Raw genomic sequence first — 14,390 nt, 5'->3', positions numbered from 1 at the left:
CTATGGGTTTTTTCATAAGTAAATAAACAGAAATTTTCATAAGTAAACAACCTTTATATATATAGGTTGTTTGATAATACTAAATTGTGAGTATTTATTTGATAAAGATGGAGTAATAAAAATAAATTTAATGGGAGATGATGGGACACAGAAATGTTGACAACCACTTGAACATAATATCTTTTTGACATAATTGATGCTCGATAAAATGTTATGTTATGAATTTGAGTTATGAAACAAAATCTTTCGATAGATACAAGCACAGAAGAAAGGTAAATGCAAATAGTAGCATGAGTATTTCATGCAGGTAGATGGATGACGCTATCAAAGAATTAATTAATTAAGACTATACTCAAATTGTGCGGGGTTGGCATGAAATATAAAGATCCATCAAAATGAGGAGTCCAAAATTTATGATTCCAAATGAATTCAAGCTTTGGGGTCGAACCATTTTTTGATTGGCCTAGGAGTAAGTAAATTAAAATATCCGAAATCGAATGTTTGAATCCAATTAATTGGAAAAATATAGTTTGAACTGGATTTATTTTATTTCAGTTTTTTAAATTGATTTGAATTGGGATATTTTAAAATAAAAAAAAATCCAATATTTCAATTATATATATATATATATATATATATATATATGTCCTTAATATGTACAAATATTTATTATATACTTTTATTCAATTGTATTTCACTACAATGCAATTATTTCATATACTCAATGCAAATGTTCTCACATTCTTACAACATAACATCTTTAGTTATATCATCCGTCTGCCATTAAGAGTCAATTTTTTATATTATTATTTCTTTAACTTTATCATTTCTCCATTTTAACTATTTGTTATCATTTTTATAAAATGAATGCAGAAAAGTCAACGAGACTCCTAATGGCTGACGAATGGAGTACTAATTACTCGTACATGTACTTCTCGGACATTTTTATAAATATGTTCCTATTTCTCTACACCTATGAGATGTGGCCTACCTATGTATTGGTAATGCCGACGACGAGATTTATGTTTTGTTGTTTTTACTTGGTCGTTGCTATTACTAATTTTACTTTGTTTCTTACTTTAGTGCTTTTAACCTTATCGAGTGTGTCCCTCTACTTGTATACGACTTTTGCTATTGGTTGTTTTCATTTTTACAATAGAGATTGCCTTGTTGAAATCCTGCTCATTCCTCATTATCTATAATAGTTTAAACTTTTCTTCTTAGTTACGTAGTATACTAATAAATAGTGATATGAACTTTCAATCTCCAAGAAAACAGCCCAATCGCTGCCCAAAAGTGTAACTGCAACGTCCTATTTTTGACTTAAAAACTTTAGGGACCACAATCTTTATTTTTTTCTATGACTATCACTTTATGAAATGTTATTATTACCAAGCGTCGCGTCTTCTATAATGACTTCAACTTGCCGACGGGTGTGATTTTAAAGCTCCATCAACTAAACAAAAACATGCCATCATAACTCATCAACAATTCACACTATTATTTCTTGAATTGTCCTCTACATATAATTTATATCTTATCAACTCAATTTATGTACATTATCAAAATATAGATATCTGTCGCCTTTAAATTCATTACATTATCGACTTTCTTATTTGGTAAATTAATTTCTATACCATTTCCTGCACTAAAAACGTCTAAAATAAATTTGTGTACTACTCCCTCCGTCCCTAAAAAATAGGCAACGTTTGAAATAATACGGGTTTAATACACAATTGGTAAAGTAAAAGAGAAATAGAATGAAAAAGTGATTAGAGTATTGTTAGTGGAGAAAATAAAATTTTCTTAAATAAAATTGGTCTATTTTAACGGAACATCCAGAAATGGCAAATATGTTATTTTTAAGGGACGGAGGGAGTAATATTTATGTGTCAGCCACTGGCAGATTAGGGGGGAGGGGGGCAGGAAGGGGCTCCGTGCAACTATTTTCTCCTTATCGGGACGTAGAATTACCATGTCCGCCCCCTCGTTTGCCTCTGGCGTCGCCCTGAACAACGAAAAAAATAGTCATGTCCGCACTAAATCAAGCTAATACTATATATTTCGCCCCCTCCGTTTCCGGATTCTAGATCCGCCCATTTTTGGAGAAATTGTGAAGATTTATGTCAAAAGCTATACTCCACATAAATTCAGATGATCTTAAATTGCACGAAGAACATATTTTACGACAAGGTATATGCAATTAATTGAGATTCGTACATCATAATTGTGATACATAAATTAATCTACAAAATTATTGTCTGAGATTTATTATTGTAGATAGAGCATTGAGTTTACTCCTGTCACTGCATACTTTTAGATATGCATCCCCTTTTATTTTCCGGGAACTAAATATATGGATCAATAATGTCATTACACTGAAAAAGTATTCATTATTCGAATTCCATCTTAACATGAATCTTGAACTATCACAAGCTCAAAAAATTTAAAGACGAACACATCCTAAAAGACAACAATACACATTTCATTGTCAATATTCGTGAATACTTATAAATGAGAAAAAGAGAGAAACGTATTGGGCTTATAATTAAATTAGTCGTTGGGCCACAAAAATTATAATATATACTCTTTCCGTCCATAAGAGTGTCCGCAATAGGTGAGCCGCGGCCACCGCCGGAATCGTGGTCGTGCCGCATTTGTGGCGTGGACAGGGCAGTGGCGGCGGAGGTGGTGGTGGAGCCGCGGCGCCTATTGCACGCGGAAGAGAGCCGTGACGGTGCTGATTTTTTATTTTTTTTCAATTTTAAAAATCTTTTTCTATAAAATATCTATTCCCAAATCATTTTCTTCATTCCATTCCATTCTATTTATTTTTGTCTAATTAATTTTGTTCCAGTCCATTTAAAATATATCAACAATTGATAAAATAATGAGATTTGTGGCTGTGGCGTGGTCCCTATTGGGTTGGAAAGTTTTTGTGGATGTGGAAGAGTTTTTGTGGCTTTGCCTTGAGCGAAATCTTGGCTTTGCCACTCTACTGCGGACATTCTAACTGATAGTAGCATGTTTCTATTATATTTTGGCCCGAATCTTAAAATATTGGTTCATTTCCATTTTTAACAAATTTCTGTCTAATAAAATCCCCCTCGTTCTCTACTGAAAAATACTTCAATAGTTTTTTCTCCCTTTAATTTTACTAATTTTATATTGAAATTCATGTCAATCTTTTTCTTTTATATGTCTCCGATTTTATTAATTTTGTGTCATTAAGACTATTAGTAATGGAAGGTAATAGTATATGTATACGCACAAGATATTTTTGCTAATTAATAGGCTAGTGGTGGATGGAGTTGTTCGATTGATTTCAATTGACTTATAGCATTATTTTGTTTAGTTTTTCATTCCAAGTTCTTTTTTATCCCAACAACTTTCGTTTTTCTTTATTTTTACGCTATTTCACTTTAGTTCGGAGTCTTTTTTGCTATTTTTATTATAGTTTAGCTCACCGAACCAACCGATCGACTCGATCAATTTGTGTTTTTAATATATTCTTATGATTTCAAGTAATTGACTTAGATAAACAAGGTTTTACTTGCAATCCAAGTGGTGACGATCTATTTTACTTTAGTACTTGTTGAAACTACAGCATATGTATTAACACCAACTTTATCGCAACAAGTTTGTGATTTAATTATGTGGAATTCGCTCTCTTGAAACCTTTTTTATTTTTTCTATTTAGTCTATACGCTCAAACATTGTCCACTCCATTATTTTTGATAACTACTCAACACACTTAATATTTAATAACAAATAAAATATTTCACAAAAATATGGATTCTTATTTTTTTAATCATCTATTCTATACATTTAGATTTATCTAACATTTAATAAAATATGTGACAGAACGAATTGAACAATAAGGGACATATCAAACGATAATACTACTCAAATAATCATTAAAAATTATTTTTAATCAGTTAATAGAAATAATGGGATGTGTACACATTCTTCATACATCCATCCATTATCTATGTGGGACAATTTTATTTTCGATCCATCCAAAAACAATTGTCACATCCATTTAAAATAATAATATGTATGTACTTCATTTTAAGTCACTTTATCCCATTATTTACAAAGTATTCCACTTTTTGACCCACCACAAATTAAATATGCTCACAAAATATTTCACCAATTAAATGAAACCCTTATTTCACTTACGACATCTCTTACCAACCAAATTACTAAAATTCGTTATGATAAAAAAAAATTGCAAATAGTTTGTGGATGGATGAAGTATACACTATCCAAATATGTGAGTTGAGAAGTTAGACTACGTGAGAAGAACCCCAGAATGAGTATAATTGCACGTTTTGGTTCCTTTTGGGAAAGAAGCTTTTTCCATATATCTTTTAGATTTGATGCTAATTTGACTTTTGGGCTTTCCCCCAAACACCTCTTTTTGGATTTAAAGGTGTCACTCCCCACCCACATGGTCTGTTTCTTTCTCCACTCCTATTTTCATTTCAATTTATAGCTTCATTTGCTCTAAAAGTTACAAGCTTTATTCAAAAAGCAAATACTATTATAAAACACTATGTCGGATTGATTCATATCGATAACTTACAACTGATGATGATCATGATGCTCTCTATATTTCAAAACTAATGATATCTCAGATGATTTAATCTCAATTAATCAAGTTTCTATTTACCCTTTTCAATTCCCCCAAATTAGGGTAATTAGGGTAATTAGGGTTTAGGGTGAAGTTTGTGATTAGAAGAGTACTGAGGCAATAATTAAAGGTAGGGAAAGAAATTGATAGATAGATAGATTTAAACTAAACCAATCTCGTTCATGGAGTGATGATTAGGGTTTGTTGGGGGGGGTATATTTTCCATCTAAATAAGATAAAAAGTGACCACATCTTCTCTTTTATTAGATCCTTCTTAGTAAAAGCAGATGTCATTCAATGAACTTTTTTGGTTACATATGCAAAATATATGAATACAGGTATCTTTTACCCACTGCATGTGTGTGACATGTTACCACCACCTCCTTTTTTATTACTTTTTGTTTGTTCTGATTCATCTTTTTAATTGGAAATTTCCATAGCCATCATTCACTTAGGCACACAAAAACCAGTCTTTAAATAAACCGAAAAAAAATAAAGGCTAAATTTCCAAAAGATAAAAGAAACCAGTTGTGTTTGAACTGTAGGTATGTTTATTCTCTGTGTGTTTTCAAGTCTTGTTTTTGTCATGGAGTTGCTTTGTCTTTCATATGAAGTGAGGCACATGGAGACGAGAAAAGGTCCCCATCCAAGAAAAATTGATTGATTGGAACCCAATGGAAACAGAGAGGAAAAATAATTAGTACTTTTTCACTTGAAAAGAAATTAATGATAATTATTTTAATAGTACAAAGGAACGATATTGGAAAGAAGAGAGAAAAAAAAAGTGGAGTAGCCCATGCTCCTTGGCCTAAATTCTATTGGATACTTTCCACGACAGTCGATAATTAATAAAGTGTTAGTAGTATAAATTGATGTAGTATAATCTAATTGATTATATACCAAAATTTTGATATTTTACTATTTTTTTAGTTGAATAAGTGCAAGTATACCGTTGTTTTGATATACATTACCACCTCAAATAGGATTAGTATATTTTTATAGGGACTAAATATTTGATAAATATTGTAGCTAGGCACGTTTAGAAACTGATGCTCCCTGTTTGTAGGGTCACGTTTAGTTTGTTTTTTGAACTCTCACTTAGTTTATGTGTGTATTCACTTGTTACAAATATGAAATCATCGTCGAGATAATAAAATTATTATAAAAATAATTAATTAAAATTCGAGCCCAATTGGTATATTATGTGAAACAAAAGGTTATGGTCAGGGCTTATAACTTAGCCGAAAGCATTTATGATCGGAATGACTTGTAATTGAGATCAACAATCCGATAAAATTGGTTCTAACATCAAGTGAATTGGTCTGAACTCAGTTCGTAGAAAATTTAAAAATAATTTGATGAACTAAAAATTTCCAACAATAAACATTTACTACCATATTGAAGGGAGCAATTGAAAAATGAAATCTTGGAGTGGAATGATGAAAATGAAACGAGTAGCTTTTGGTTGGAAGTGACAAAGTTAAACCTATACTATACCCACACCATATCATTCAATAGCATCTGACTTTTAATTCAAATAATTCCCCTACTATATCATTCAATAGCAACTTTTTCTTGCATATTCTGATTTTCTTAAATATTAGAGTACAAAGCCATTTAGAGATTGAACAATGGGTTTGATTTTGTTTCAATTTAATACTCAAATGTGTCCAATTACAATAATCAAACAACCTCAAAATTTTCAAGTGTTTTAAGGTTGCAGAACTACCTCGATTTAAAGTCGGATTACCGATTTGACGAAGGAGACCGCGGTCCACGAATCTCTTAATTTTATCAAGGACTTAAATTTTAGAATCTCATCAGTCGAGTTTGAGTACAAACAATGGTTAATTCTTTAGTGTTTAGGTCCAATTAATTTAATTAGTTACAGCCCAATTTAATTTCTTATAATAGGCCCAATTCACTCTCGCGCCACCCGATTTTCGAAATAATGAAAAATTTTTCATGTGCATTTACTTTACATCAAGAGTTTTACTTGTTTTATTTAATGAATGGGCCCAAATTTTGAACTTTATAAAGGCCCATATTATTTTAATATATTAAGGGTTTGAGTCCATAAACTTACACAAGGGTATTCGATGCAAGTCATCACTATGCAAATTAGCCCGCTTTCTTTACCCAAAAAAAAACAAGCAATTTATTTCTTCTCGTCTTTGAATTTTTGTAAACTGATTTTTTTTATTACAGTTTAATATATATACTACAAAATAATATAAGTTACCGACCCCTTATTTTAATTTGTGTATTGAATATCCATCTAGCTTGGTTATAAGTATTTGTAGGGAAAAAAAGATGAGAAAGTGACAAGGCAGTATAAATAAATAAATAATATAGAGCAATTAATTAAGGAGAAGAAGCTAGCACAATTACTCCACACTGAAGACGGCCGCAAAAGGCCACCCTCTCTTTGTTAGCCGGCTTTCCTCAAACTCTCATCACTTTCTCTAACTCTACCTTTCTTCTCCTTCTCCTTGGACGACTTGCATCTCTCTCCCTCTCTCCCTCTCTCCCTCCATATATAGTATATAGTATATACACACACCATCTCTTCTTAAATCATTAGTGAGTTTAAAAAGGTAGATTTAGTTGTGAGTCCATGGGGAGATCTTCTAAGCCAAAGAAAACTATTAGTGTTAACAAAAACGATGACAACATCCTTAAGAGTACGAGAACGAGGACGAGAAAGCGCATCACGAGGGAGTCTCCGCAGCAACGTAGCTCCCTTTACAAGGGTGTCACAAGGTATTTTTATTTTGATAAATCACTACTATATCTCATTTATTATTTTTGGTTGAATTATTTTTTATCTCAGGCACCGGTGGACGGGAAGGTATGAAGCTCATTTGTGGGACAAAAATTGCTGGAATGAATCACAAAACAAGAAAGGAAGACAAGGTCAGTAGCCTGAAAATTGTAACTTCAGTTTTTGGAGTATATATTAAATAATCTGATTTTACTCTTTGTTTTGGTTTTCCTTCCTTCAATTTTTGGTGGTTGTGGTGGGATCATGCTAAAATGCAGTATATCTTGGTAAGTACAATTACCATATCAAATTAATTTGTTATTTGGATCATCCATCTCTTTCACCGGATTGAAACATATAATTTCGTATATAACATAGAAATTAATATGACAAATTGTCAAATAAATTTTAAAAAAATAGTCAAATTTTGGCCAGTCTCACACTTTTTAATTACTCCATCCGTCCCGGTTAAGATGACACGTTTTCCTTTTTAGTTTGTCACAACTAAGATGACACATTTTCTATTTTGGAAACTTTCTCTCTCCAATTAATACACCCAACAACTTTTTAATACTTACACCCACATTTTCTCTCTCTAATTAAACACTTTAACCAATAACTCCTAAAATCTCGTGCCAGCTAAGGAATGTGTCATTTTAGCCGGGACGGAGGGAGTACAGTACTTGAAAGATAAATCATGAAAGATTGAAATTTTCTCAATTATCACTTCCTTTTTCTTTTACCGGCAAATATGCATTGATGTGACAACTGATTTAAAATATGTGGGCAAAACATCGTTTCAAACATCATTAGATGTTATCTTCTTGCCCAACGCCGTTTTAATTATCCACACGTTTTAAACCGACTGTTGCATCAACGCGTAATTCGCTAGATAAAGGAAGGATGGGAACAATGGGATAGTTGAGATTATTTCGTAATTTGTCTTTCAAATTTTGAAAAGTGTGGACGAACCAAAATTTGACTACATTTCTTGATTTATAAAAAATTTGCCCTAATTAATAATACAACGCAAGTTGGACTTGGATATGATGGATAAAGAAATAAAACAATTAAAGAACACTTTCCTTTTTGGTGATGAGTAATATGAAACGAAATGTTTTCTTTTGTTGGATTTGATCAGCATTGGCTTTGTTCAATGGATCTATCTGATTTTTTTCAGGTAAAAAAAAATACTAAATAGAATAAATTAAAATAAAACAATTTTGGCACTTTGAAATGGTTTTAGGGGCCTACGATGATGAACAGGCAGCTGCACATGCTTATGACTTGGCTGCATTGAAGTATTGGGGACAAGATACAGTGCTTAATTTTCGAGTATGATTTTATTTTTATTTTTTCATTTTTCAAAAATTGACATGATAACCGTGATTATTACTTGAAAGAACTGGGGATAAATAAATTAATGAATCATTTTCCCGTTACTTAGGTTTCGACCTATGAAAAAGAACTCAAAGAAATGGAAGGTCAATCGAAGGAAGAGTACATTGGTTCACTAAGAAGGTAGGTGAATATCAGTTTATGAATTTGTTGTAAATTGTTTAATGCATCACTTTTTTATTTTCTAGTATTATTAATTATCTTATAAGTTTAATTTTTGAATATTTCAACACACACATATATGGAAAGAAAGAAAGAAAAATAAAAACTTGAGTCTTGGTCAAGGGATTCTTCAAGTGTTTTGGCTTGTTTCTTAATAATAATAATAATAATAATAATGAATACTCATATATTGAATTATTGATACAATTATTTATTTATGGAAAACTTTATGCAAATTAACGTCATTAATTTCTTCGTTTCAATTTTCTTCAAATAAAATTGCAGGAAAAGCAGTGGGTTTTCTCGTGGCGTATCAAAATATCGAGGCGTCGCAAGGTAAGCTTTAAATCAATTGTTACATTTAAGAACATTAAATTGTTTTTATAACAAGAACGTGACTATAATTAAATCAAGAAGACAGTACAAAAAATATGGTGGACATATAACATGGTAAGAGGAGTTTACGTTTCACAATTAATATAAAGAGGATTAATATTTTTATTCTCATTAGAATTTCTCCACTTTCGAAATTTTAATGAATACAAGCTCAAAATTCCAATTCGTCTAACCAAATTAAATAAACTTTTAATTAGACTCTATTTATGTATCTTCGCTAATTCTTAAAACTAAAATACAAGCTCAACATAAAAAGGTAAAAACCCATTTTAATTAAGTTGCCGACTACAAAAGAGAGCTGCATTTAGTGGTCCCGTGAATCATGATAATTTACACTATATATTTGGCATGGACTTTGCCACTTTGGTATTTATCACAGTAGGGTTGCTACTTGTTTGAAAGAAAAAATAAAAGAAGAGAAAATTTGGTAATCAATTTGAAATTTCTTGTAAACAATAATGATATCATTCACCCCATTTTCCATCCAACTCTTGGAACCCAAAGTTGGTCCAAATTAATTGCCACTCTGTATTTTCAAAACTTGTTCTTATTCTCTTTAAATAAATTGTTCGCTCAATTTTGTCATCCAATAAATATGAAAATTTGAAATCAACACCATCTGAAATTTTTCGATGCTAATTTTGAATCATTATTGAATACATGCCGTTTATGAGCAGACATCATCACAATGGAAGATGGGAAGCTCGAATTGGAAGGGTCTTAGGCAATAAATATCTCTACCTTGGGACTTTCGGTAACTTCGTATATTCAATTTATTTTCGTGATAAATTATATTTTTCTTCATGAGTTATTTTGATTTAAAATCTTCGTGATTTTCTGGATTATATATTTGCCTTCTATATAATTAAAATAATGATCATATCGCAAAAATAGCATGACGCCATGACCAATTTTTTATTTGCTAGATTTATATAAAAAGTCCAAACACCCTAAGACAGAAAAGCATACGCCCTGATAAATGTGAATTAGTTGGGAAATTTGACTTACAATAATGAAACAAAAATGTTGCTTACCAACATAAACAACCATACATAAATAAATATAGCAGTCACATCATTAATTACAAATTAAATATATCAACCTTCTATCCATAGGCACATGTCGTTTCATGACACTCTTAATAGTGACAACTATGTAGGTTAAGTTTGTTATAGTATATTGTTTAGTAAGCATACAAAATTGAGATATTCCACGTAATCAAAATAATATCGTTCTATAATAGTACACCATATAGTAATCGAAATATAATAAAAAAGAAAGAAAATATAAATAGCAAGGTAGTGAAATTAATTTTTGTAAGAGCTAGCAAGCAAATGTAGTATAGGAGTAGTTGGCAGCTAACAAGATAGTTATTCTAATTATATCCCAACACTCAACTGTATGCTAACTACATATAGGTCTGCTATTTATACACTACATGGTTTCAATTATTAATTAACAACATAATTTCCGCCGTTTCCCACCGAATTTTCACGCTATTTCTTGTATTTTTAAATTAACCACTTGAATTTCCCACATATTTTAATGACACTCTAAATAAAATATCTTTTCCCACAGCTACACAAGAAGAAGCAGCGAGAGCCTATGACATGGCGGCAATCGAGTACCGTGGACTTAACGCCGTTACCAATTTTGACCTCAGCCGTTACATTAAGTGTCAACGGCCCCCAGAAAACCCTAACGATAACGTTAAATCTAACTCCATTCAAAACCCTAATCAAGAACTAGAAGACGGCAAATTGAGCGACCACCACCACCACGACCACCGGAGCACGAGCCCTGTCGAAACCACAACGATGCCACCGCATTGTGGTGGTGCCGGCACGACCTCATCGGCATTAGGGCTTCTTCTACAATCTTCAAAGTTTAAAGAAATGGTGAAACAAACGACTTCGTTTAATGAGCCGTGTAGCCCTAGTGGACCGGATCCGGACCCTCCGAAGAGCAGCTTCCCCGACCATATACAAACGTCGTTCGAGATCCAAGATTCGAGCACCTTTGCGAAGGAACATGGCATTGTCTTTGGAGAGTATGATTCATTCGCGTCGCCCATGTTTGAATGTGAGCTTGAAGCTTAAGGGGAGGAGAAGAAATAATTAATTAATAATCTAGCTAGAGATGGAGAAGACATTCTTTTATTTTGTTTTTCTTTTGTGAATATAAAAGGCCAAGAGCAATTCATGGCAAGATACCACATAGATTCAATGATTATCTTAAAATTTTGTAGCTCTAATCAATTGGATTTTGGTTGTGATCTCAATTTCAGAGATCCATAATCGGGTCGATTGGAGAATGACTATATTAACCAAGATCATGAAAGTTGATTCTTTTACTAATATATCGAATAGAATTTTAATTATATACTGTATTAATTTATATAGCACTCATGCGTCGGATATAATTATATGAAAAAAAAGCTTAGAATTATTTTCGAGTATGAAATTGGCATTTTCTCAACTGAACAATATTTCTATTGAATTTTTTCCTCTCTTTTATATTCTTTGAATTATTATATGCACTTGATATCCAACTTACCACCTTTTGTGTACCACTTCCAATTTTTTCCCCGTTAATTTTGTAATCGTCAACAAGAGTTTGTTTATTCCACCCAATTAATAAAATATAGATCTATCTTTTTAATTTTAATTTAACTTTTATTTATTCAATATTAGGACTGACAAATCCAAAATCAGGGTATATAAGTTTTTGGAATAAAAGATATATATAATTCATAATATTATGATATAAATACTATTGTAATAATGGAATATGATGGTGGCACAGCAACAAAAATATGTGATGTTGGATTCCATTCTGATTAGGTGGGGTCTAACTGTCTACACTTACTTGTGGTCTTGGTGAATGAAACTTAATAATGTTTCTTAAATTAACTAAACATGTATGAAACTCCCGTTAAATGTACTACCAAAGATTGCAAATCAATTAATTTGACATTGAAATGCAGTTATGATTTCACATTGATGAGATAGGAGAAAACTATTACTCCCTTTGACAGTTAGAGCCATAGCGTGATGGGGGACCTCCCAAAGTTCCAACTAGATTATATTTTACACCTACTCATTACGAAAAAAAAATAAATGCTAAAACATAGGATGTACTCAAAAGTCCAAACACTGAACTAAGTGAATCAATATGCATAATGGACAACAATTTTATATTGTAAAGTGTTAACCCTTAATAAATATATGGAGAATCAATTTACATAATGGACAATAAATATATGAATTTTCAATATTTTCAAATTTTATTTGTAATTTTATTTTTGAATTGAGAAATTTACAAATTAATATATTTTGAGAAATCTCATAGTTCATGTATTTAAATAAGAAAAGAATGTTCAGGGAAAATTTTAAAAATATCAAAAGTTTGTGTATTTGCAAGATAATAATATGCCATATTGATTTGTCACCTTTCACCACATAGATGGTAATATGCCAAAAACTTTAATTTGACTGGAATTGTTTATCGGAGGGAATCTATCCTAATCTAAAGGGACAGTTTGGTGAAAAGACATTTTTGTCCTTTTTGGCGGGAAAATGTAAAGCTATTTCTGTTACCCTTTTTTGTCATTATGAGAAATAGCAACTATTGGACAGAAAAAAGGTCACCAAAAATTGGTCCAATGAAAAGCAAGCTTCTGAAGGAAGCTTAAACAGCTATTTATACACAAACAACAGTGAATCTATATTATTGTGAGACTAATTTTCTTCGTTTCTTACTGCATGCTGCTTGGACCGGCAATGGGAGACAGCCCCGGCAAAAGCAGAAGCGGCTGGCATAGAATGGAGGCAGCAGCGGGTGCGGAGGCGAGAGAGATGCCGGAGATGAAGAGGATGTGGCGGCGACGCTGCTGTGAATAGAGGCAACGGCGGCGGGACGGTGGAAAGGCGGCGGCGGGTTTTCGAGGAAGTGACGGCGTCGCTCAGATGCTAGGCGACGTGGATGTGCAGTTGGAGTTTGAGGATGGTGGGTCAGCGAGATGGGTGACGCTGTCGTGGAGGAAGAAGGTGAATCAGGCGTTGCAATGAGGCAGGACGGAAGGAGATCCGGTTGCTCGGCGAGGGCAGTGGAACAATGAAGCATGAGGGCGGCGATGTGATGCGATGCAGGTGGACGACAACATTGGTAGAGAAAATGCAGAGAAAGAGGCGCAGATTTTGTTTGTTAGGGTTAGAGGAAATATTATTATTGGGCTTTATAGAATGGTTTGGGCTATTTGTTGGGGTGTAATACACTACATTTTAATTTGCTCTTCGAATTTGTTGGCATTTGTGTAATAGTAGTAGTAGTTTGTATTTTATTAATTTTAGAATATTGAAATTTTTTATGGTTTATTTTTTAACACAAGAGGCAATATATATAGTCCAACAATAAAAAAGTTGGTGGCTTTCTGCACCATTTTTTCACCTCCTTTTTCCTTACTTTACTTTCATTTTCTTCACAAACTTGAAAATATATGATATTTCAACTTACCTACTCTAGAAAAGAAAAGGAGTTAGCGGTTTCTTTCTTTTATATTAATCTAAAGGGAAATTATTTGTCAATCAAACACTATATTTGCATTCATTTTAGATTTATGCGATCTAAGAGCTGAAATTAGTTTTCATATTCTTACAATATGAAAAGGTTCTCATTTGTCATTTGTTGAATTTAGATTTGCTAAAGTCGAATATATTGATTGGGTAAATTTTTATCTTATTATTCTTTTAATATTTTTATTGTAATCCTATACATAACCTTTGGCTTCTTCTCTTTGTTAAGTTATTTATGAACAATGTCAAGTAGAGTGACTTCTCATGAGAATTCACAAGTATCAATGTTAATTTTAATAATCGTAAATTTTCCAATTATATTGTGAACGATGTTTTCATTTTGTGTGTTAATTTCTTAAAAGGTTACGAAACCAAAGTTTTTGTATAACATGTGATACTACTAAACAATTTTACTTATAAAAATGAATACTCCACTGAAGTACAAAATCTATGAATTTCG

General features: G+C 32.0%; 1 protein-coding gene across 1 annotated transcript; it reads left to right on the top strand.

Moving 5' to 3' along the window:
• The first annotated feature begins 6,998 nt into the window (after positions 1-6,998).
• LOC125187145 (AP2-like ethylene-responsive transcription factor At1g79700) lies at positions 6,999-11,610 on the top strand. The gene is made up of 8 exons (XM_048083674.2): positions 6,999-7,399; positions 7,470-7,552; positions 7,679-7,687; positions 8,647-8,735; positions 8,848-8,921; positions 9,246-9,296; positions 10,034-10,110; positions 10,935-11,610. The coding sequence occupies exons 1-8, from the start codon at positions 7,254-7,256 to the stop codon at positions 11,453-11,455; spliced, it is 1,050 nt and encodes a 349-aa protein (XP_047939631.1). The 5' UTR covers positions 6,999-7,253; the 3' UTR covers positions 11,456-11,610.
• Positions 11,611-14,390: the final 2,780 nt, after the last annotated feature.

The sequence above is a fragment of the Salvia hispanica genome, chromosome 5, assembly GCF_029641045.1.
Source record: "Salvia hispanica isolate PSC_SH4W2 chromosome 5, Shi_PSC_v1, whole genome shotgun sequence".
NCBI classification, from domain to species: domain Eukaryota; kingdom Viridiplantae; phylum Streptophyta; class Magnoliopsida; order Lamiales; family Lamiaceae; genus Salvia; species Salvia hispanica.
Note: the sequence above shows the minus strand (reverse complement) of the source record. Positions and strands in the feature narration are given on the sequence as shown.

What these genes read in the sequence shown, in the direction of transcription:
- LOC125187145 (XM_048083674.2), top strand. Translation starts at nt 7,254, where the DNA reads ATGGGGAGATCTTCTAAGCCAAAGAAAACTATTAGTGTTAACAAAAAC. An exon ending in CTTTACAAGGGTGTCACAAG is followed by an intron (nt 7,400 to 7,469) that starts GTATTTTTATTT and finishes TTTTTATCTCAG; the next exon opens with GCACCGGTGGACGGGAAGGT. An exon ending in AAATATCGAGGCGTCGCAAG is followed by an intron (nt 9,297 to 10,033) that starts GTAAGCTTTAAA and finishes GTTTATGAGCAG; the next exon opens with ACATCATCACAATGGAAGAT.